The sequence below is a fragment of the Salminus brasiliensis genome, chromosome 1 (genome assembly GCF_030463535.1).
Source record: "Salminus brasiliensis chromosome 1, fSalBra1.hap2, whole genome shotgun sequence".
Taxonomy (NCBI): domain Eukaryota; kingdom Metazoa; phylum Chordata; class Actinopteri; order Characiformes; family Bryconidae; genus Salminus; species Salminus brasiliensis.
Window position 1 is genome coordinate 80,311,202 of NC_132878.1, and position 22,784 is coordinate 80,333,985.

General features: G+C 40.6%; 1 protein-coding gene across 10 annotated transcripts in view; it reads left to right on the forward strand.

The window, feature by feature from the left end:
- dip2ca (disco-interacting protein 2 homolog Ca) overlaps window positions 1-22,784 on the forward strand; it is a 149,018-nt gene that overhangs the window by 100,934 nt on the left and 25,300 nt on the right. For 6 of the 10 annotated variants that reach the window (XM_072690605.1, XM_072690620.1, XM_072690632.1 and 3 more), the window contains 13 exons: window positions 2,516-2,639; window positions 4,530-4,639; window positions 5,359-5,461; window positions 7,051-7,115; window positions 7,201-7,294; window positions 8,301-8,420; window positions 9,134-9,248; window positions 12,151-12,290; window positions 13,607-13,743; window positions 14,519-14,727; window positions 15,868-15,982; window positions 18,682-18,883; window positions 20,808-20,917. In XM_072690605.1, coding sequence (XP_072546706.1) covers window positions 2,516-2,639; window positions 4,530-4,639; window positions 5,359-5,461; window positions 7,051-7,115; window positions 7,201-7,294; window positions 8,301-8,420; window positions 9,134-9,248; window positions 12,151-12,290; window positions 13,607-13,743; window positions 14,519-14,727; window positions 15,868-15,982; window positions 18,682-18,883; window positions 20,808-20,917 — 1,644 coding nt within the window. The remainder of the gene's footprint in view (window positions 1-2,515; window positions 2,640-4,529; window positions 4,640-5,358; window positions 5,462-7,050; window positions 7,116-7,200; window positions 7,295-8,300; window positions 8,421-9,133; window positions 9,249-12,150; window positions 12,291-13,606; window positions 13,744-14,518; window positions 14,728-15,867; window positions 15,983-18,681; window positions 18,884-20,807; window positions 20,918-22,784) is intronic. The other 4 variants (XM_072690613.1, XM_072690629.1, XM_072690642.1 and 1 more) reach the window with 1 other exon arrangement.

Genomic DNA, 22,784 nt, shown 5'->3' on the forward strand with positions numbered 1-22,784 from the left:
AGGACATGCTTCACACATGCATTTCTGGACAAGCTCAGAGACACAGAACCTTCACTGAAAATGACATTGAACATCAACTGATTAAAGCTGTTATTTTAAGGTAAAAATGCTACATAATGTTACTTTAAGCAAAATTATCTGCCAATGGAATAAGACACTTATAGTAAATAAAATCACTTATATAAGTAAGTATAAAACAAATAAAAGTAAGATATATGAATATAAGAAATATGTAAATTTTCCTTGGGGCAGTGGTGGCTCAGCGGTTAGAGCTTTGGGCTGTTGATGACAACGTTCTCTCTTTCTTTCTGCAGAAATGTCCCAAGAGCGAGTCACTCAGGCTCTATTTCAGCAAGTCATGCAATAGCCATTGCATTTGTTTGTGAAACATCAAATGCAATGATTCCCTCCAGGTGCAAAATAGTGTTATTGCACCAGGAAAGAACTGATTACCCATAACAGATCCCCTGTAATATGAGCAGCACATCCATTTTGCCATTTTTGAAGTTGTGCAGTGTCCACTTTGAAGCTGGAAAGCTTAATAATCTTCCTTTTTGACTTTGTGACAAGTTGCAGTCCCCCCCATAGCCGCACAGCTTGAGCTCCCAGTTTTCCGAGCCAAGTCAACAGGCTTTGCAATACAAAATATTAATGTTTCTGTATTATTCATGTTTAATGTTAAATGCTATGAAGGCCTTATGGAAAGTTCTGCGTCGCTCGCTGTAAATATTGCAGGCGCCCTAGTCTATTTTTGATTGCTGCTGTTTTTTGTCGAGTGCCTGTCTAAATGGGTCTGTGTGGAGGCGCAGGCCTTGTCTTGCTGAAATGCATACGTCGAAGTTGAAGAGGACGTGGGGGTGGGTGGCAGTTGTGTGTGTGTGTGTATTGGGGGAGTGGCTCAGCCCTTTGGCAAGGTTTAGTCTGATCCTTCATCAGTCCAAGAATTCCAGGAAAAGGACCTTGAAACTGGCAGAACACTCTCTGGCTTCCTCTCGCTGCTACTCCTTGCAGAGTCCAATAAAACTCTGTCCGTCTTCCAGCTGAATGGCGGCTGGATCTTTTTGCACTTATTGAGTCGTAAGCACTGAGCAGATATCTCCAAAGTGGAAAAATGAACTGCTGTAACTTATTTGGGTAACTGCTGTAACACTACTATGTAGGGTGTATGCTTTGTAGATTGTATGACTGCACGATAGGGACAACATAGAATTATGGTGATTCAGTTAAAGATAGAGCTTGGTTTATTATAACAATATGTTATCGTATTGTGATCAATTTTGTTATTGTGATAACAATATGCTTTTGTAAGCATATCGAGGATACTGTTAGTGCTTAATAAACACTGATTAGCTGCAGGTTTCATTACTAACAGTGTATTTAGACTGGATATGTTCGAGAGAGTATCTAAATAGTAGTTTTTAAGGATCTGTTTTTCCCTTTTTTAATCTGCCACTTGTTCATAGTGTGTTTTAAAATTTTATGATGAGTGGACCAAGAGAAGTGCTCTAGAATTACTCTGAATAAAATTGTTTTACATTGAAAGTTAAGAAGAAACGGGGGTTTTGTGTGACAGCGATGTTATATATTTATAGAACACACACTGACAGTCAAGACAAGTTGCTCAGATGTTTATATGTGTAATACACTGATGTTTAGCAGCTGCTTTAGATGTGCTTGAAGGAATCTAGCAGTTCTTTTTTTGTTGGTAGATAAACACACTAGACGATAGATGACGCCACACACAATCTTCAAGTGAAGAAGTGGGTTGAGGAGTGTGGAAGTTCAGGTGATGTAATGGCAGCAAAAGATTTAAATCCCACTGAGAACTTGTGGGATTGTGTTGGGAAGACAGTGGAGAATGTACAAAACACTGAGAGAGTGTGTGTGTAGTTTGTAGATTGTTTTTTCATTCGAAAATGACAAAAAGCAACATTTAAGTAATTCCTTCTGACTGTCAGTTTATTAAAATGCATCGGCTAATCGATCATGTGGTCAGCCAATGCATAGTTGAAGTTTTTAATCAAAAAAATCATTTATATGTCATCTAGAGCCATCAGAGCAGTCATAGAACCGCTCATCTAGTTCAGGGATTGGCCAGGATTCTCTCTGCACCCTGCCTGTGAACAACACTGTGATTGGTTATTTGCCTACTGGAGCTTTTTTTGAGCCATCAGTATTGCACAAGCCAATATTGTGATAACAAAAATGACATGTTATGCGGCTCTATTATGTAAGTATGACAATGAGGTTTTGCGGTGTGGACCCCCCATACAGACCCTCGAATATGCCCTAAAATGTGTGTTATTATGGCTTTGTCTACAAGCGCACACATATGCACACAGACACGTTAGTTTGCAGGCTGTTTTGGAAACACACAGTCATCTCTCACAGCTTAACTTCAGAAATAGGCCCCGGCCGCCCCCGTGGTGTATTTCTGGCAGGTGGTGATGGATGTTTTGTATTGTGAGGCTGTTTAAAGCATGGCTTCGTGTTCTCTCCACTTGGCGCACTCCAGGATGCAGGCAGCCAGCAGATTGGTTTTCTCCTGGGCAGCTGTGGGGTGACGGTGGCTTTAACCAGCGATGCGTGCCACAAGGGGCTGCCCAAAGGACCCACCGGGGAAATACCCCAGTTCAAAGGTCAGTCCAATTCCATCAAACAGAGGAGTGTGTGCACAGAGATGAAGAATGGAGAAAGAGAATGAGAGAGAAGAGTGTGTGTGTGGGGGGGGGGGAGCGTGATGGGGCACCAAGGTCACGCAGGAGGAGTGTGTGTGTGTGTTTGTGTGTGATGTTATCTAAGCCAGGACGCCTGCAGTCAGCATTTTTGCCCTCAGCTGCGGTGAGACAAGGGTTTATAAATAGCATAGGGAGAGGTAACGAGTATATGATACTGCTGTAGTGCTGATATAGAACAGAAATACAAAATACTGGAAGCTCATTTACATATATATATATTTTTTTCTGTAAATGAATATGAAAAATGTCTGAGGTTTGAATAAGACCGGCTCTTCCCAAATCCTCTCTAATGGTGTTCCAAACGGCTGATGTGCTGCACCTGATTCTAATTGTAGACATTTAAAAGGTCCTGGATATGATTCTGAGGCTCCGCCCACCAGATCTTTGATTTCATAAAACCCTTCACAAATGTTGTACGATGAAATAACATGATTACGGCAAGCCAGTTGTAATTATCCATCACAAACATTTGCAAACAGGATTAACATTAATCTGAACCTGTTTTTTCTGTGAAACTGGACTAGACCAACATCCTTATCCCTTTTCATGCCTTTCAACATTTTGAGACTCTTCATTGTCAAAATGCCCCACACATGTCTTCTCCCCTTGCCTGATCTTAGATCTGTTTCATCAGAATTTGTTCATCAGATCATTTCTCTGCCATTTATACGTTCAACACGTAGCAGATACACAGATAAACCCCTGCCCCTATCCTATGCACGAGCACGAACACCCCCTGTTGCTGATGGGCTAGAATAGTGTTGAGATTAATGGTCTGAGACGCTTTGTTTGTTTCCCATTTACAAAGCCAGGGCTGAGTATGAACACTGGACTTTCTCCAGTACACAAACAGAGCAGCGAGCTAGCAAACCATAAGGAAACATTAGCTGAAATTTACAAAAGGTGTACTGGATTGAATTCGTATACAGCGCCTTTAAGTAGTAACAAATGTGGGGGTGTTCTTGTGTTTTATCCACCTCCATCTCTCTATTGTCTCTATTGTTCAAATGATCCAATATCTATATGTTTAAATATGTCAAAAAAGACAATGGTTTTCCTTGGATGTCCTAATTTTGTCATGTGACTGTACATACTACAATCACACCTGTGCAATACAAGGTATCGATATTAAATTGTATTTACAAATATTACATGTAATTGGAATTTTGTTACCTGAACCATCTACCTAAGTCTTAAGTGAATAAAATATATCATTAACATTGCCATTCACTGTCTTTTATATTTTTAATTTTTTTTTATTATTTTTAATTGTCTAGCCGAAAGTCAGCATTACAGTTTGCTGTATTTAGTCAAATTCAAGTAATTTTTCTTGTGAGTTTTTTTCATGATTCCTGATTTTTTTTTTTTTTTGATCAGCAAGGATGCAAGAGCCCACAGTCCATTAAAAATTAATTTTTAATAAATCACTGAGGCCCGCCTCTAAAAGTTACATTATCCAAATGACCCAGATTTAACTAATCTCAACTAGTCTGAAATAGACAATTCTTTTTAATTAGTTTTTAATAAAATTTTTCATCACTTTTCATCAAATTAAATGAATAATAATATATCTTCACCTCTGCTCACAAATGTGGTACTAATTGAACATTCAGAAACCCTGTTGACAGAATATCTCTGCTTGTTTCCCAAGTGCACACAAATTCTGTCTGATTATTACTGCTGCCTCTGATGATGATTGCAGATACTGAACCACTTATTAAGGCCTAACGCTCTAGTCTGAATACAGATGTTGTCATTAAACGTGTTTGTTGTTGCTGTTGTCTTCCACAGGGTGGCCCAAGCTGCTGTGGTTCGTCACAGAATCCAAACACCTCTCAAAGCCGCCGCGCGACTGGTTCCCTCATATCAAAGACGCAAACAACGACACCGCCTACATAGAAGTACGTGTCTCAAAACTAGCCCCGGGATCATTCTGGCATGTCAAAAATTTGACCATTTTTACTGGCCACAGAGAGTGAATTTTCCCTCCTTCAGCCACTGCAAATTGTCTGTATTTTCCTTGCTGCTGGAACTCCTCGCTTTCCGGCATCCGTTTTCCATACACTATGTTCCACAGCTGCTTTCAACTGCATTACGATCTCTCAGTCTTGGATATTCCATATCTGGAGTCTGCCTGCAGGGTGGAATAAAAATCGATAGCTCCTATCAATGTGCAGGGAAGGACCTGCCCTCCATTAGTGGCGTATCGCAGAGTGGCTGATGAATGATTAACGCATGCTTAATTGTGAAGTGATGCTTCTGTCGGGGGTTTAAGATAAGATAATGGCTTTTTTTCTGTTAAATTACAACAAGGTAGTACATACAGTATGTTGGAGTGAACATGGCTGCCCTCAGTCTAGGTTGATTGATCATGTGAGGAAAAAAACGCTCAGCCCATCCATCACGAAGACACAGAAATCTGAGACCTCTCCTACGTATGCAGTTCTATAAACAGACACAGTGCAGATGTAGTGATTCAGACTCAGGTCAGCTGTATTAAAGGCACATTGAAAGCAGTAGTTTGTCAGCTACTGTTGCCTCTGTTTTTATGTGTTCTGATATGGATGCTCATGCTTATCAGCTGGTTGAAGGTGTGTGTCATTGTGTGTGTTATTGGCAGTATAAGACCTGTAAGGATGGAAGTGTTTTGGGTGTGACGGTGATGAGGATCGCTTTGCTCACACACTGCCAGGCCCTCACACAGTCCTGTGGATACACAGAGGGTGAGTTCTCACTCTCAAACATGTTTGCTGTGTATGTATTATGCATGTTTATGTAGCTGCACTCACTGAGCATTTAGTAAATTTTACATTTACATTTCTGGCATTTGGCTGATAGTCTCATCCTGAGCGGCTTGCGCTTGAATCATGTTAAATCACAGGTAGGTAGCGGCTTCAGGTGATGTTCATATCAAGCATCAGAATGGCGAATATATGATGTTAGTTTATTTAGTTTATTTTGATATAATAAGGCTAAAACATCTAGTGAACATCAGTTCTGCAAACACCTTGTTGATGAGAGAGGTCAACAGAGAATGGGCAGGCTGGTTGGAGCTGACAGAAAGGCTACAGTAACTCAGATAACCATTCTGTGCAGTTGTGTTGAGCACAAAAGCATCTCATATTGAGGCAGATGGGCCTACTTCGGGTTCCACTTCTATCAGCCAAGAACAGAAAGCTGAGGCTGCATTTAGGGTATTTGCAGTAAGTAGAGGATCACAGAAGCTGAGCAGTTGAAGACTAGAGAAGCATAGCCTGGTCTGATGAATCTGTATTTCTGCTGAGCTTCCAACAGATGGTAGGGTCAGAATTTATCACTAACAGCTTGAATCCATCCGCCCACCCTGCCTTGTGTCAACAGTCCAGGCCGGTGGGGAATGATAAAGAAAGCAAGTCTTTTTTTCTACACACATTAAAAAAAGAAACTTGTAGCTGCTGTAACAACCACTTTTCAGGGGCATTTTGCTACGAGCACTCTTATGTTCTGCTGTGAGAGTTTTAAATGACTTTCCTTTGTCTATTAACATTAAAAATGCTGAGGTACTGTGCAGAAGTCATTCATTTATTTCATTTTCTGACTACCCTTAACAAGTTGCTTATTTTTCAACATTAGAAAACATAATTAGCAAAAGATCCCACAAAAGCCTCAACAGTTAAATCTAATATTATTATATATTGTATATTATCGTATATCATATGTCATATATTTTAGTATTTAGTGAGTCCACCTTTTACCATTATTACAGCTTATATTTTTGCCAGTTCTTCTGCAGGAATCTGCAAATGGGTGTTCTTCAAACTTCAGTTTTAGAACATATAGCACTTCTCACTTTACAAATAATCCCAAACACATTGATGTTGAAGTCTGGACTCTGGGGTCGTCAATCCGTCACTCCTACAACAGCAGCAACTTCTTTGTATGATGTTCAATAGTTGTTTGCTTTTCTCAGTAAGAGCTTCTTAATCAGCTCCACATCCTTTCAGACCCACAGTGTTGAGTCATCTTCTCACTTTGGAAGGATAGACAGAAACCCGTGTTGATGGGACGCGAAAGTGGCACTTATTTTTTCTCATTTCTCTCAAAATGGCTGGGGCAGCTTGTATACCAGGTCCTGCACAGTTTTATTTTGTCATTTTTTGAACAATTTAACTTTTCAGTTCTTTCCTTTGACGTTTCTTTTACAAGTGAAGCACTTTATATCTAATCTCCTCAGAAATATCTCCTCGTGACATTTGCACAGTACTGCAAATGCGAAAGTAAATCATTGCAAAAGTATACCTATTAACTATTCCTCTCTCTGTCTGTGTTCCAGCTGAGACCATAGTGAATGTATTAGACTTTAAGAAGGACGTTGGCCTATGGCACGGCATTCTGACGGTAAGTCCCGACTGTTGAAGGCTGATCGCTCTGTCCCGAAGCCAAACGTCATGAGAAATGCTGACGTAATGTGTGTGTCCTTCAGAGCGTGATGAACATGATGCACGTGATCAGCATTCCCTACTCTCTGATGAAGGTCAACCCGCTCTCGTGGATCCAGAAAGTTTGTCAGTACAAAGGTCTGTCCCTCCATTAATGGTTTCCACTCCAAACCTCAACCAGTTTTTACTGAAGTGAGAAAATCTGCTTTTAGTCAAAGTGCACCAACGAGCTGAACTTCAGTGTTTCCTGTAGTGAATTCAAGCTTTTCATTTGCCACTCTCAGTTTCTTTTATTATTGTCAGATTTGTTGTTACTTCAGTTATTTTAGTCATTTTTATCATTTTGTTGGTTGTTTTAAAATCTTACTTTGACCTATTTTTTAAGTTAGCCTGTAGTTCCTAAAAAAATGCTTTGTATTGTCTTGTTTTTACCTTTTGTATCTCTGTCGTAATTCTGGTTTTATTTGTGTAATTTTAGTTTATTCATTTCTATTTGTTTTATATTTCATTTCATTTTTTTTATTTTAATTGAATTAATACATTGTCTGGGCAAAGGTATTGAGACACCTGCACATTCATTCGTTTCTTCTGAAATCAGTTATCCTGCTTTTGTTGGAGTATCTGTCTCTACTGTCCAGTGAAGGCTTTCTGCTAAATTTGGGGCAGTGGCAAGAGTGTTAGTGAATTCAGGATGTTGGATGATCACCACCTTGTCTCATCCCCAGCTCCCCAACTCATACCAAAAGTATTGGCTGGAGCACCATCTATCATTTCAGAGAACACTTCCCTCTATCCCATGCCTGGCATTTGGCGTAGTGTCTATAGGTTTATGTTTATCTACTCCAGAGAGTCCTTTTCTATTGGCAATACTTCTCTACAGGGACTAGACAAGCTGTGTCTGTGCATGTGCACATTTGACTTCGTTTGTTAGAAGGGGTGTCTCCATACATTTGGACATATAGTGTAAAATGAAAATGATTGGCTTTATTAAAAATGAGGGTTACCCTCAATGTATCTCTGGTTTTACTTGATTGATTGATTGGTTGGGTTTAACGCTTAGTATATGTGTTAATCATGAACATACTGGACTCTGCTGAAATCTAATGCATCCTGTGTGTGTCTGTGCATGTGTATGTATGTGCAGCTAAAGTGGCGTGTGTGAAGAGCAGAGACATGCACTGGGCTTTGGTGGCCCACAGGGACCAGAGAGACATCAACCTGAGCTCACTGCGCATGCTGGTGGTGGCTGACGGATCCAACCCATGTGAGTTAATTATTCATTTGCCTCTCTCTCGCGCTCTCTCACACTCTTTTTCTCTTCCTCTAGGTCTCCCTTACTCTGCTCTCTATTCTTTTCTATCTATTGATGTTTATCTCTTCTCATACCTTCTTGTTTGTCTCTTTCCCTCACTCACTTTCTCCTCCTCTCTCTGTGTGACTCTTTTCCTTGCTGTCTCTTTTGTGCTCACCCCCTGGCTCTCTCTCTCTTCTCACAATTCTGTTTGTGTTTCGTCATATAACTGTGGTGTAAAAATTAAGGCTAATGCTTGAACAGCTGTTTACATGACCAGTGCACTGTGCATCTGTGTGTGTGTACAGTGAGACTGTGCTTAAGGGCAATGAGATGTGTTACGCATAAGACTCATTTCTTGCAGGCTTACTGCATGCATGCACACATATGCACACACATACACACACACATTAAGGCTCATATCAGGACTGCTCTCTAATATCAGGCTCTCAAATAGCTGTGCAGGTGTGAGTGTGCCTGCTGCTGAAATGTCAAACTGTACGTGTGTATGTGTGTGTATGTGTTTGTGTGTCAGATAAGTGCTTTGTTATCACTTCTGGCTCTGATAGCACAATGTTGCGCCCAAGCCTCCAGCCCACACTGAAATGATTATGATATTGATTAGGAAGTAATGAGAAATTACCTCCACCCTCTCTTATTCTTTCTTTCTTTCTCTCTCTCTACAGGGTCTATCTCGTCATGTGATGCATTCCTAAATGTCTTCCAGAGCAAGGGGCTGAGACCGGAGGTTATTTGTCCGTGTGCCAGCTCCCCTGAAGCCCTTACTGTGGCCATCAGGAGGTGAGCAATATCCTGCCACTCTCACACACCACTGGCTATGAGTTTGTCATCCAGTGTTCTGGTTGTCTTTCTTGTCGAATCTGGTCAGTACATTTGGAAATGTAGTAAACCATTATTGCCTTCAATATTATTAGTTAGCCTTGATAGGCTTCTGCTAGTGGGCTGAGTTGTAAATGCAATTTCTTTCTGGATTGTTGCAGTTTTGTATAGTTTTGGAATTGGCCTGTTTTTCAGCTTTGTGTTGGCTATGCAGGATTTTCTTTTGAATGAGGAGACAGCTGATGGAGGTTCATGGTATGTCAGCCCCATGTACCGAACTGTCATTATTCAACCATGCCAAGGCAAATGCAGTTTGACATTCTAGGGCACCTTTAAGGACAGATTTCATTACTCTTCTAGTTCAAGTGAAGTTTGTAAAATGAGCCCTTGAAGGAATGAGGGATTGGGTCAATATGAGTGTCAACTTCATCATTGCGACTTGACACGGTTCCCATTTTCAACCATAGACATTCTGTCGTCATTGCCAATGCTGGTTGCAGCTCATCTCCCTGTACTTCACATTTATTGGTTTGTAAAGGAGTGTGCATCTGACACTGGTGTGTTGTCAATTTGGCAGGTAGGTTGTTGATAGCCTGCATCAACTTCCTGTAATTGGACCGAAAGTCCAAGCTATCCAAAACCATCCAGAGTTCACACTGCATTTGAGCCAAACCATTGTTCAGTGGATCTAGACCCAGATTATCTTATTTGGTTGGACCAAGCTGAAAAGGCTGAAGGTCCAGACCAAACAAGGTAGGTGTGAAAGCACCCTAAAATGCTGATAGTATTTCAAAGTCTTGCTCATAGTATTTCAAAGTTGTGTGTGCTGAGTATCGTGGTATACCTTATTATTGAAGAACTGCCATATAATCTAGTAACCACCTGTGGGTCACAGGGTCCACTTCTTGACGAGGCCCTTTAACAAAGCACAAAGTAGTCCATGTGAGATACGTCCTCCCACCCTCACACTCACTATGGACCTTCAGTTCAACCCAGTGATTCATTATGACACCATGTTTCCATGATTCATTGCCATCATTTTGTTGACCAAAGTAGCAAAAATCTTTTAGGTCTGCGTCTGACTGTGTTCACAGAGCAGTGACTATTACAGAGTGTCAGCTTTAAAATCATCCTTTGCAATGTTTCCTTGTATCTTTCTAAAGGGTTTCGGCCGTGGGAGAGCTCCTCTAAGCAGAACACCACCAGGCGAAGTTCTGCCTGCCTTTAATGCGTTTTCCAAAACCATTTACAAGAAATAACATTTTCTTAAAGCCGTCCTGTAATTACGGGTCTGGAGAAGGCTGACATATCTATAGTGTGACCCAGCCGAAAGCAGCATATGGTTTCCATTCAGTCGGATTAGCTTTGTCTCTGGTCATTTCTGCAGCCTGCGCCCTCTTTCATGACACTGTTCACAAGTGAAAAAAAAAAAATTAAATGAATAAAATCTAATAAAATTTCCACTGACGGCATTGCGTGCACAGATGAGAAAAGGCTCCATCCTCAGAGAAACGCCATTCCCAACTCAGCCGGTGATAAATAACTTTAATGCTGTTTTTGTCATCGGGGCAATGACATCATTTAATTTGTAATTCACAGATGTAACCAACAGACCAGTAATGACCCCCTTAGCTGCGCCTCTCACACCACCCCCAACACTTCACACACGCACACACACACAGATCTTCACACACCATTAAATAAAAGTGCTAGAAAAGCATGTTTTTAGGGTTCACACATACTGTGTGCTTTTTCATCTTTTTCTTATTCACTATATTAAAAACTCTCTATCATTTGCCAGGAACACACATACACACAAAGACACCAGACCAACCAAAAGTTTGGACACACCTGAATAGTTCTTCTGTCTCTGAAGTTTTTTTTTTCTTGGCACCCTTGCCTTCAGCTTGCTCAAAAAAGGCTTGGGTCCAGATTTCTTAAAAGCTGCTTTTCCTGTCATGAAAAACGCTATACAAATATATTTGAATGAATTTCAATTTGAATATATGCTTTTCATAATCCTAAAGAGGTTTTATACAAATTCTTGTGCTTAAGTACTTGTAATTTGTTTAGAAGAAGTATAAATAGTGAAGTTGATCCTTTTATTTCCAAAACAAACATTTTGACACTCATGAAAGTCTTAGCTATGTGGAGCTTCTTCAAGCATTGCAGGTGCTACTATCAGATCTTCTTTTAAGCCTGTTGGAAAAGCAGCCCAGGTGGTTCCTTATGAAGTTGCTTGAGAGAACGCTAAGAGGTTGTAAAGCTGCATCAACGCAAAGTGGGACTCTTGTTGAAGAGTCAACAATAAAAGACTTGTATAGCATTGAATAGCATAGCATACCAACCTGAACAGTTGACTGGTGCTGTAGAAGGAAAATACATAGGACATGGTGTGCTTTGAATAGTATATTTCCAAAGCCATATTCCTGAAGCTGTAGACTCCTGAGGGATTTGATAGTGCAGTGAATTAGGGGTTTCAAGGATAAATTACTTTGCTCATGATTCTTTAGGGACCTTTTTCATGTAAATCTGCACTAGGAATCACTTTGGTTACTTTGGCATGATTTGTTTATTGATTGTTTGAATAATATATATTTTAATCAAACCTAATACATAAATATGAATCAAAGTGAATTGATATTGGTATCTGTGACAAAACGTTCCTATCGGTCAGGCCATAGTGGACAGTCAGAGGCTAAACATGAGCTCCATTAGTAACTGAGAGTTCTTCTGATTGGTTGTAATCCATGCAAGCAGAAATCCAAAATCCATGCTGCTGAATCACCACCTTGCATCAAGTTGGTGCATCACGATGCCCGAATGCGATTTTACACCCCCGCTGTGTTTGTGTTTGGCACAGGCCCACAGATGACAGTAACCAGCCACCGGGTCGAGGAGTCCTGTCCATGCAGGGCCTGAGCCACGGAGTCATCAGAGTGGACACAGAGGAGCGCCTCTCTGTCCTTACAGTGCAGGACGTGGGCACGGTCATGCCTGGAGGTACACACACACCCACATACAGACTCACATGAGTCACCCATAGAGTTGTGAGTCACACACAGAGCCACACATAGAAACACACACATTGCTACACCCACGCATACATTTACACCCATACAGACTGAACACAATCCGTCCAATTTAGCCTCGTAATGTCAATACAGAGTCTGAGCAGCAATATTGTTTGTACTGGAGAGGGATTTTGCATGTGAGCTTCCAAACCTTGTTAGAAAACTAATAACACAGTGTTAGATTTGCCACGGCTTCTGAAGGACATGTTAACAAACAGTGCGGACAAAACATTTGATGCAGTTATTGAAAATCATAAGCCTGGGGGTTCCAAATGAAACTACGCTAGATCTCAACAATAATTATAATTGATTATTTTGCAGACTGCAACATTTATTCTTTCTACACTTTCTGTCCAAATGTTTGTGGACACCCCTTCTAATGAATGCATGCAACTACTTTGACGTAGATGTGCACACAGCATGTCTAGTCTATGTAGAGAAATATTGCCAATGGAATAGCGCCATGCCATGGAATGGCACCATGCCTAATGCCAGAGGGCTAGAGGAGTATAAAGCTCCCCCACACTGTGTTCTCTGGAATGATGATGGTGCTCCATCCAGTACTGTTGGGGTGAGTTGGGGAGGTGATCATCCAACATCCTGACCTCAATAACGTTCTTGTTGCTGAACCTCCCAGTACATTCATATAGTTCACCCCCATCGCTGTGTAACCACCATACCGCAATATACAGTTGACATTTACTGCCAGACCTGTTGAGTCTAAACATCACTTTTCTAGCAATGTGAATGATGCCATTAGATGCAAATATAGATATGAAACAAGGTCATTCAAATCTACCTGTCTGGAAGGAGTTACAAAGCTGTTGCTCTGCCTGTGGGACTCCAGGGAACCACAGTGAGAGCCATTATCCACAAATGGAGACATTTTTGAGCAGCGGTGAACCCTCCCAGGAGTGGCCGGCCTACCAAAATTTCACCAAGAGCGTATAAAAGAGGTCACCAAAGAACTCTAATGAACATCTAAAGAACTGCAGATACTTTTTCACGGCACTATGCTTTCTGCTCATCACTCAAAAACGTATGCACTCCTCTCTGGAAGATGACAGCGCCTGTCACAGATGAGTTTTATTTTAGTTGTGAAATGCTCTCTGGCTTTTTGGGGCTAAATTCTGAGATGTTTGAAAATGAATGGACTCTTTTGTGCATTGGGATGGATTTATTTGCTCTCATTGGATCTCATTGGCTCTTAAACATGTGTGTCTTTGCTTATTTGCTGTTCCCCAGCTTTGATGTGTGTGGTGAAACCAGAGGGAGTTCCTCAGCTGTGCCGAACTGATGAGATTGGAGAGTTGTGTGTGTGTTCGGTCGCCACGGGAACATCATACTATGGGCTCTCAGGCATGACGAAGAACACCTTTGAGGTTTGCGCAGAATTCTGCAGTCATTAGAAAGCCTCTCAGTTTTGAGTTCACACACTCAGTGTTTTGATTTTGTAGTGCTACAGTGCTTATACTGTAATTGTAATGCTTAGAATATATATATATTATTTATATATATTATATATATATATATATATATATATATATATATATATATATATATATATATATATATTAGTTATTATTGTTTTCCTATGCATTAGTTACATTACATTGTTATTTAAATGTGGTTACATCATTGTATATCATAGTTATGTATTTATTACATGGCATATTCTGAATAACATTTATATGTACACACTTTATTGACTTTTTGAAAGTCTGAAATGTAAAATGTATATATATATATATATATATATATATATATATATATATATATATATATATATATATATATATATATATATAGTAGATCCATACAGCAATGATTTCCAAGCCATTGTTGTTCATATTAAACCCCTTAATGCAGAAAGGCTTATTACATACGAATGTATATTATTCAGGAACTACAGGGACTGAAAAATATCTGGTGGGCTATTCTTTGCATTAAATGCATTAAAAGCAGTTTGTAATATCATTGTATTGATATGCTGTAACTATATCATCATCACTGTGCTTTTACTGTCACTGTGTGTTTGCTGGTAAATCTACAACTGCTAAAGGTTTAATTCAAGTCTTATACAAGTAAGAGTTATCCTGTCATCTTAATAGACCTATGGTCTATCTGTTGTCCCCTTTGTGTTGCTTTCATTTTTAGGTTTTCCCCATGAGTAGCTCTGGGGCTCCTATCAGTGAGTACCCCTTCACTCGGACAGGCCTGCTGGGCTTCGTAGGTCCAGGGGGCCTGGTCTTCATTGCTGGCAAGATGGACGGTCTCATGGTGGTCAGCGGGAGGAGGCACAATGCAGATGATATTGTTGCCACAGCTTTGGCTGTGGAGCCCATGAAGTTTGTATATAGGGGCAGGTGAGTAAGTGCTACCAAAAAGCTCTGATCAAAACGTAAAGTTTCATAACTAAGCTCCTTTAATCTAGCCCTTTATACATGACCCAGACAGACCTGACCCAAAACTTGGGTTGGTTTTGGGTTGGTGTTGGTTTGCCCCTGTGACAACCCGCCTACCATAGCTGTAATGGTAACCCAGACAAAAACGTAAAATATTGAAAATACTTCCATCAGCAATAACATTAACACCACCTGCCAAGTATTCATTAGTTTCCCCCCGAGCCAGCACATCAGATCTGACAATTCAAGGCATGGACTCCACAAGGCGTCCTGTAGTATCTGGTACCAAGAAGTTAGCAGCAGATCTTTTAGGTCCCATAAGTTGTGAGGTAGGGCTCCGTGGATCGCATCAACGAGCCTTGGGTGCCTTTTGACCCTGCTGCTGGCATACCAGAAACAAATCCGGACCTTTCTGATGTTTTGGAGATGTTCTGACACAATCGTCTAGCCATCACAATTTGGCTCTTGTCAAAGTGGCTCAGATTCTTACACTTGCCCATTGTTTTAACACACTTTTAACACACTCCTGCTTTTTACTGTTCACATGCAGTCTGTCCACCTCTATATCTACCTCTTGACAGATGTCACTGTAAATGAAGATAATCAATGCTTTTCACTTCACCTGTCAGTGGTATTTATGTTATATATAACCAGTGTATATATATGTAGATATTTTAAATAGATTACCATGAAATGTTCAAACCGTAACTTCCATATCTGGCAACATGTGACAGCTTATTACATTTCCACAGGGTAAACGTAATCCTGTATTCAAACCTAACCACAACCAAAAATACCAAAAATCAGCTGTTAAAAGATTTTGTACACACAGAAGGTTCTGCTCCGGGATGTGTGAAATCTTGTTTGCAGACAGTATGTTAATCAGGCCTGCAGTTTACACAGTGTGCATATGTACACAGGAGAGTGTGGGGAGCTTTAAACCAGGGTTGGAATGCTGTTTTTTTGCTTTAGAGAACTTGGCTTGCTTTGCACGTGCAGAAACTGTCCCAGGATGGGGAGCATTTCCTGAACTTCATAAACTATTACTGACACTATCCTGCTCTTTTAAAAGAGTGTGTTTGGATTCTTGTCCCTCTGCAGAATAGCTGTGTTCTCTGTGACGGTTCTGCATGACGAGCGTATCGTGGTGGTAGCTGAGCAGAGGCCTGACTCCACAGAGGAGGACAGCTTCCAGTGGATGAGCCGAGTGCTGCAGGTACGTTTTATTTTGCACTCGGTTAGTTCTTGGACTCGTCTGGTGTTTTTCATTATTAAAACTAGAGGCAGTTTGCATTAATAAACAAATGTGCATTATTCATTAATTCAGTCTGCTAAGTGTATTGAAGCTTAGAGTTATAATTGTTGTTTGCTATATATTCAGTTTATATTTGGTTTATTTCTGGCATAAATGTATCTTAAATATAGCTACAGTATTTCATAAATAATCATCTATATAATTATTACATTTAGATTCAGGACACATACAAATCCTGTATGGATCGTCTTCTCTAGCAAATTTATTTTTGTTGATTTAGAAATAAAAAATATATTTTCTTTTATCAAAACAATACTGTACACATGATAGCAACGTTTCATAACAATCAATTGGAAAATTAGAAAATATCGCTGTTGTCCAATAAAAAAATATTTATTTTCATTTTTAGCTGTTTTTTTAGCGTTTATCTCCATTTTAGCAGTTTTGTCCATGGCTTGAACACTTTAGCTGCTCTGTACACTGTGTAAATAATTATGGATGAATAGACCAGTAGAAATGCTCTGAATGACTTGGAATAAACTCTTATTTTACATTGACCTCCATTCAAAGTGAATTTTTTTTTTGCCTTCTCCTGTAAAGTCACCATTATGGAGATACATGATTTTTATTGGACCACGACAATATGCACTTTCAGCAGAATGTTTCTGCTTGTTTCGGTGAGCAGTAATAAAAAGCAAGTGAATATAGAAGAGAATATGAGTGAGAAATAATAAGTGGAATATTACAGTTTGGTTTTGTTATTGCTAGAGGTGACTGCAACTTCTGAGAGTAAACATAAGCCATTGCCCATATTAAAGGGCCCATTCTATAGAACATATAATTGAGCTCATACTTTTAGATGTAAAGTGTTTGATGCAGTGCTCAGAGCTCTGTTTCAAAACTTCTGACTCTCCAGTGCATAAAGTCCACATATGGACAATAAGGAGCAAAAACAGTGATGTTACAGTAGCCAGTGCATTTACATACATCTGTCTGTTCTGGCCAAACTGCAATTTAAATGTGTCACAATACAGGGCAGCCAATCAAAACAGAGGTTGTTTTAAAAGCACACTAACAAAAATGTCCTGTGTCATTCTAAGGGTTAACCATTTAAAGCCAGGTGTATCATTTGATTCATTTTTGAGAGACCTTTGCAACATCAGTGTGATACATATATACAAACAATAATATATAATAAGTGAAATAAATAATATTTAGTGATATAAAGAAGAAAATAACATCATATATATGTTTTCGGCTCCCTCATGTTTATATGTGCAGTGCACCAGGAAATACATATTTTAACATATTACTTAAGTAAAAACTTAAACTAGAGGGATTAAACATGTTTGTGTTCCATGTAGTTTGTTTAAAAAAGTGTTGTGGGCAATACATTCCTAAAGTTTCAAATATCATGCAAAATAAAAGTCATATATGCATATTTTTTAAATAATTCATCAGAAGGTTCTGGTAAAGAAATATTGCAAAATCATGATATAAAAAGGATTATCAGGGTTTAAAGTGAATAAAGTGGAAAATTAAATAGCCATCCTTAAAGCTTGATTTGGAAAAACTGTTCAGGTGTCATATTGTTGAATCCAAAGCATCTTACGTTAGCTCAGGACAATGACTGTAGAAAACACTACTAGAGAACAGAGGCGGAGCCAGACCCCTCATTGAACTTGTAGCCTAAGGAACCAGAAGCACTGAGTGGTTACAGTTTGTCCAGTAAGTCTAAGGTTTCAACAGTAAAAGTGCAGTTCATGTATTTTGTTACTAAGCGATTTCCATTTCTATCGTATTACAGTATGGGCTAAGACTTGTCGCCGAGATCAGACCAGAAAATAAATTTGCTGAGAGCGCTGACTATAAATACTACAGTCCAGCACATCTAACTAGACTACTTAATTAGATCACATTGGCCCTTTTATGCATAGAGGATAAAAATGAGAAGGAAAATGGGCTGTTTTGTCATTGAAACATATGGGGATGGGCGGAGCTACACATCATACTGCAATCAGCCAGCAGAGGCGCTAGATCTAGATGTTGCGCTGTCCTAGCTTTTTATAGTCGCTGGCTCAGGACATCAGGACAGTCCTTCAAGACTAGTTTGAGCACTCAATGAGAGAAGCAATGAGGTGAGATTCATCTTATGAACTCTTGAGCTGCAGCCAGTTTCGCTCATATCTGAGCTGCTAGTATCCTGCCTGGCATAAAGTTCTGTTGGAGGTGAGGTGTTTCTTCTGTGAACTCCCTCACCCTTGCCACGGTGGAACACCAGCAACCCTCTTCAGATTCAATTAGAGCTCAGGTTATGGCTGACTTGCTCCATCCTGCACATCAGCATGTTCTTAAGAGCCCAGTCGCACACTAAACGCAAAAGCAAACCCGACTAGCAGAGCACCAACGCTGATGTTCCCTCCTTTCTTTTGGCCCGTCTCTCTTTGTTTGCAGGTCATTAATCTTGTAAGTTCGGTATTTATTCCTTGTCGCTCTATTTGTGTTTTGTAATTTGCAGTGGCGCACAGTGGTAAAGGTCAGGCGCTGCGGCACGTCTGCTTTGCTCTCTGCAGGCGGTCCTGCTTCAGCCCACACTGATGCGCCGCGCTTACTTTTGCTGGTTATTTTTAATTCTCTTCTCTATGGCTCCTTTTCCGCAGGCGATAGATAGCATCCACAATGTGGGTGTGTTCTGCCTGGCCTTGGTCCCAGCTAACACCCTTCCCAAGACGCCCCTGGGTGGGATTCACCTGTCGGAGACCAAACAGCTGTTCTTGGAGGGCTCGCTGCACCCCTGCAATGTGCTCATGTGCCCCCACACCTGCGTCACCAACCTGCCCAAACCCAGGCAGAAACAACCAGGTATGCCTTTATAGCAGAACCTCTGACAAAGTGCTGAAAAGTATTTTGGCCAAAAGTCCAGTTTACACAATGTCCCTCTTACCCCAAATATAACTAATGAGCCAGTACTTGTTTGGTGTCTGAAGTTTGCTTCTGCCCTGAAGCTATGAGGCTAATTTAGCTAACAAGTAATGGAAACATATGTACACCAATTAGCAGTTAGCAACTTTGGTGTGTTCTGCCCCAGTATAATCTGCAATTGAAGTCCTCTTGTTCAAATACAGTTTTTAAATAGTTTTTAAAATAATACCTTCAGCACTGATCTGGACAGTGCTTGTGGGAGACCTCTGGATAAATCAGTGAGCAGCAAACAAACAAAAACTGCAGCAAAGTGGAGCTCCAGTTTCCCTCATAAAAAACTGTAGTATGTGGGTACAGTCGTGGAGGTGCTGAGTTACTGACTGTATATATGATATATGATATAGATGATATGTACAGTCATTGATTGGAACATGCAACCACTGTTGCTCTCACTGGATGGTGGTGATTTTGGAATTTGGCCAGGCATTTGTCCACGCATATACCGTGCATATAGCTATAACACAACGCACTGCTTTTCAGATGAATAAAAATCTTTGATTATGTGCAGTTAAACGTACTTAAACATAGTGCAGTTCATTTTGGTTAATTGTTTAACAAGCAGCAAAATAACAGTATGGCAGTATATATTTGACATTTCTGACTAATCTCTGAATTTATATAGGGGGATATTGACTATTGCTTTCCATGTGCAGGCTGTGCTGCAGCCTGTGTGTTTAGTGAGTTGTTTATATTCTTTACAGTAGTGCTGTATTACAGCCAGCTAGAGAGAGATTAAAATAATACAGGCATGAATTCTGTGATACACACACTCAATCTGATTTAAAGCAGCGTTATGCGAGAATTGGCATTCTTTGCTCTTGGGCTCCTCCTACATGTGGGAAATGTAATTCAAGCTTTTAGTACATGCCTTACACATGCATTTCTGGACGAGCAGAGAGATACAGAATTGTCACTGAAAGTGAAAGAATCGTGTGGACTGATGCACAAGATATATATATATATATATATATATATATTACAGGATTTTACACAAATGTGGTTCAGGTTACGCAGTGTTACACAGTTCTCACAAGTGTAATTCTGTCCACTTCACCAAAGTTACATAGTGCAGTTAGCAGCCTGTCGAGCCATGAGTAGCAACGCCAAAGATGCTACTCTCCCTATTACAGGTCAATGGAGCATCAGCAAGATTTTAAAGCAGTAATTTTAAGGTATAAATTTTACATAGTGTTGCTTTAAAATGCTCATGATGACAGTAGTTCCTTTTATGGTACAAAAACCAATCTTTAGACTGAACCTGGAGAAATATTTGTCTGAACGTGGTCAGAATTCACAGATGATTCTGCTATGGCAAGACGAGAAGATGATGAAACACATGTACTTGGACTTGTTTAAGTACATTGGAAATTTGTGTTGCATTGTACCCCATGTAAGTCTGTGCACCGCTCACCTAAATCACATTAGAAGCTTGTGGCAAGTGTGATTGTTTGGGTAGTCCACAAAAAACGTGTCCTGGCTGACAGACTACGTTTCGGGTAAGGGGTACATTGTGTCATTTTGATAGTTTATCCTTTTATACATTTGAATAATGGCTAATGTTACCTCGTCTGAGTATGTAAGTTGTGCTGTGTGTGTGGGGGTGGATGGGTGCTTTGGCTGTATATTGTTGGAAAAGTTTGCATGCACCATTTGTTTGTGACTCAGGAACGTTGGAGAATTTGCATGTGGATGTGTGTCAGAGAGAGAATGACACAGTGACATCTGTTTTGTTCTTTGAAGTGTCTCTGTGGATGAGTGTGTGTGTGTATATCAGTGTGTGACCCACTGGCTGTGTGTTGTGCAGAGATCGGGCCTGCTTCAGTAATGGTAGGAAACCTGGTATCAGGGAAGAGGATTGCACAGGCCAGCGGCAGAGACCTGGGACAGATCGAAGACAATGATCAGGCAAGAAAGGTGTGTGTGTGGCACCATGGGGCCCCGATTTTCATCTGTCCACCCACCCATCCATCCATGCATCCATCCATCTATCCATAATTTCATTAATTCATCCTTTTACTTATGCAAATGAAGCCCAGGCCACAAGAGCAAGCAAAGGATGCACAAGTACCCATTTTCATTTCTGCCTGCATTTTGATTTGCTCAGTTAAAGCATTCGTCAGTGTCCAGCCTCATTTATCATGAAGATAAGCAAGCCGCCCCCCCTGCTCCATAATTACCCTGATGAGATAGATAACCACATCCAGTTATGACTGCTGTATTTTGGACCGCCTGTGCCGCAGTCATTTTTCATCTTTCCGCTTTTAGGGAGGCTGGAGGTTCGTTTAATTCTTACTACATATTTATCTCTGCAATCAATAACTGTCAAAAGCCAGAGTCTGCAGAGAGCATGGTCCCGAAAACTGCTAGACCTCTGGGGCCTGGCCAGCTCTGTAGTACCATGCGCATGCACTTGCACATAAAAGCACTAATACTTTGACGTCCGCACATTTAAAACCGCTTGTTTCGTCCGGATTTTGTAAATTGGGTTGAAAAAACCCTCCTACTTTTTTTGAACCCGGCTGACATTCGTGGAACAGTCGGGGGAAAGATTAGGCGTCAGAGTAATTATTCTTCACGGGGAGCTGTTTTCTGCCTGTGTTTGTGTTACGCTGATCTCTCTGCTTTTTGCTTTGCTGTCAGTCAGTCAGCTTTTGCTCAGACAGAATCCATTACTGTGTCCTCTCAAGCTGAAAGATGGCAGCCATTACTGCATCAGCATGACTGCTGCACACTCCACCTCAACCCACACACACTCGCACTACTGTACACACACTCACTCATTCATTCACTCGCTTGCTCACACACTCATTAACTTGATCACTCACTCAGTCCTTCGATCAGTCCCTTCCTCGTTCACTTGCTTGATCACATGCTTGCTTATTCACTCACACCCTTAACAACTCAGCTCAGTCACTCACTCATTCGCTCACACACTTGCCCATTCACTCACAGTGTTTTTTCACTTACTTTCTCTCTCACTCATTCACTTGCTCACACACTTTCTCATTCAATCACATTCTTGACCACATGTTTATTTACTCACTTTCTATCTATCTCTCTATCTATCTCTCTATCTATCTATCTATCCTTCTCTGTATTTCTCTCCCCCACGCTGTCTGTCTCTAAATCAGCCAATGTCACACACCCTGTCCCTCAGTTAATCAGTGTGTGAGTGCAGAAACAGTCAGCAGTGTCCTCTAACTCTCGCTCTGCATGCCATTTAACCCACCTCAACCCTGCATGAGTACGTGTAGTCCAACACCGCCGCATGTCATCCAGCCTCTGGGTTAACACCTTTCCATGCTCATTTACACCCCTGCATGCTCATTCATACCCTGAGCATGCTCTCTCCCCTCATCGCACCATTCCATTCAAGCCCATGAAAATCGGGCCCGGTTTGTGTGAGTGGGATTGCTGCGGTTTCGCTGCTTTTTAAGACAAGCTTGAACGTCGGCTGGGAATAACAGTGCTGTAAATGGTGAAGTAACGCCCTCGTCACTTTCAGACCCGAGGTAACGCCAACTCCACCTGCTAATGTCTTTAACAGAGCTTTCCCCGTGAGTGTTAACAAAACAGTTGATGCTTAAGTAAAAACTGTTCCTCCTGTTAAAAAGGTGCTGTGAAGATGTGCCTTGTTTCCAACTGAATGAATTAAGTTACATTTTTAAACAATCTGGTCATTAACACTAACGGCTACAGCTGTTAAGGCACCTGTGTGAAAAAATCAGCTTCCCTTTGAATATTAATGATGGTGTCATGCAATACACTGATTCGATACTGT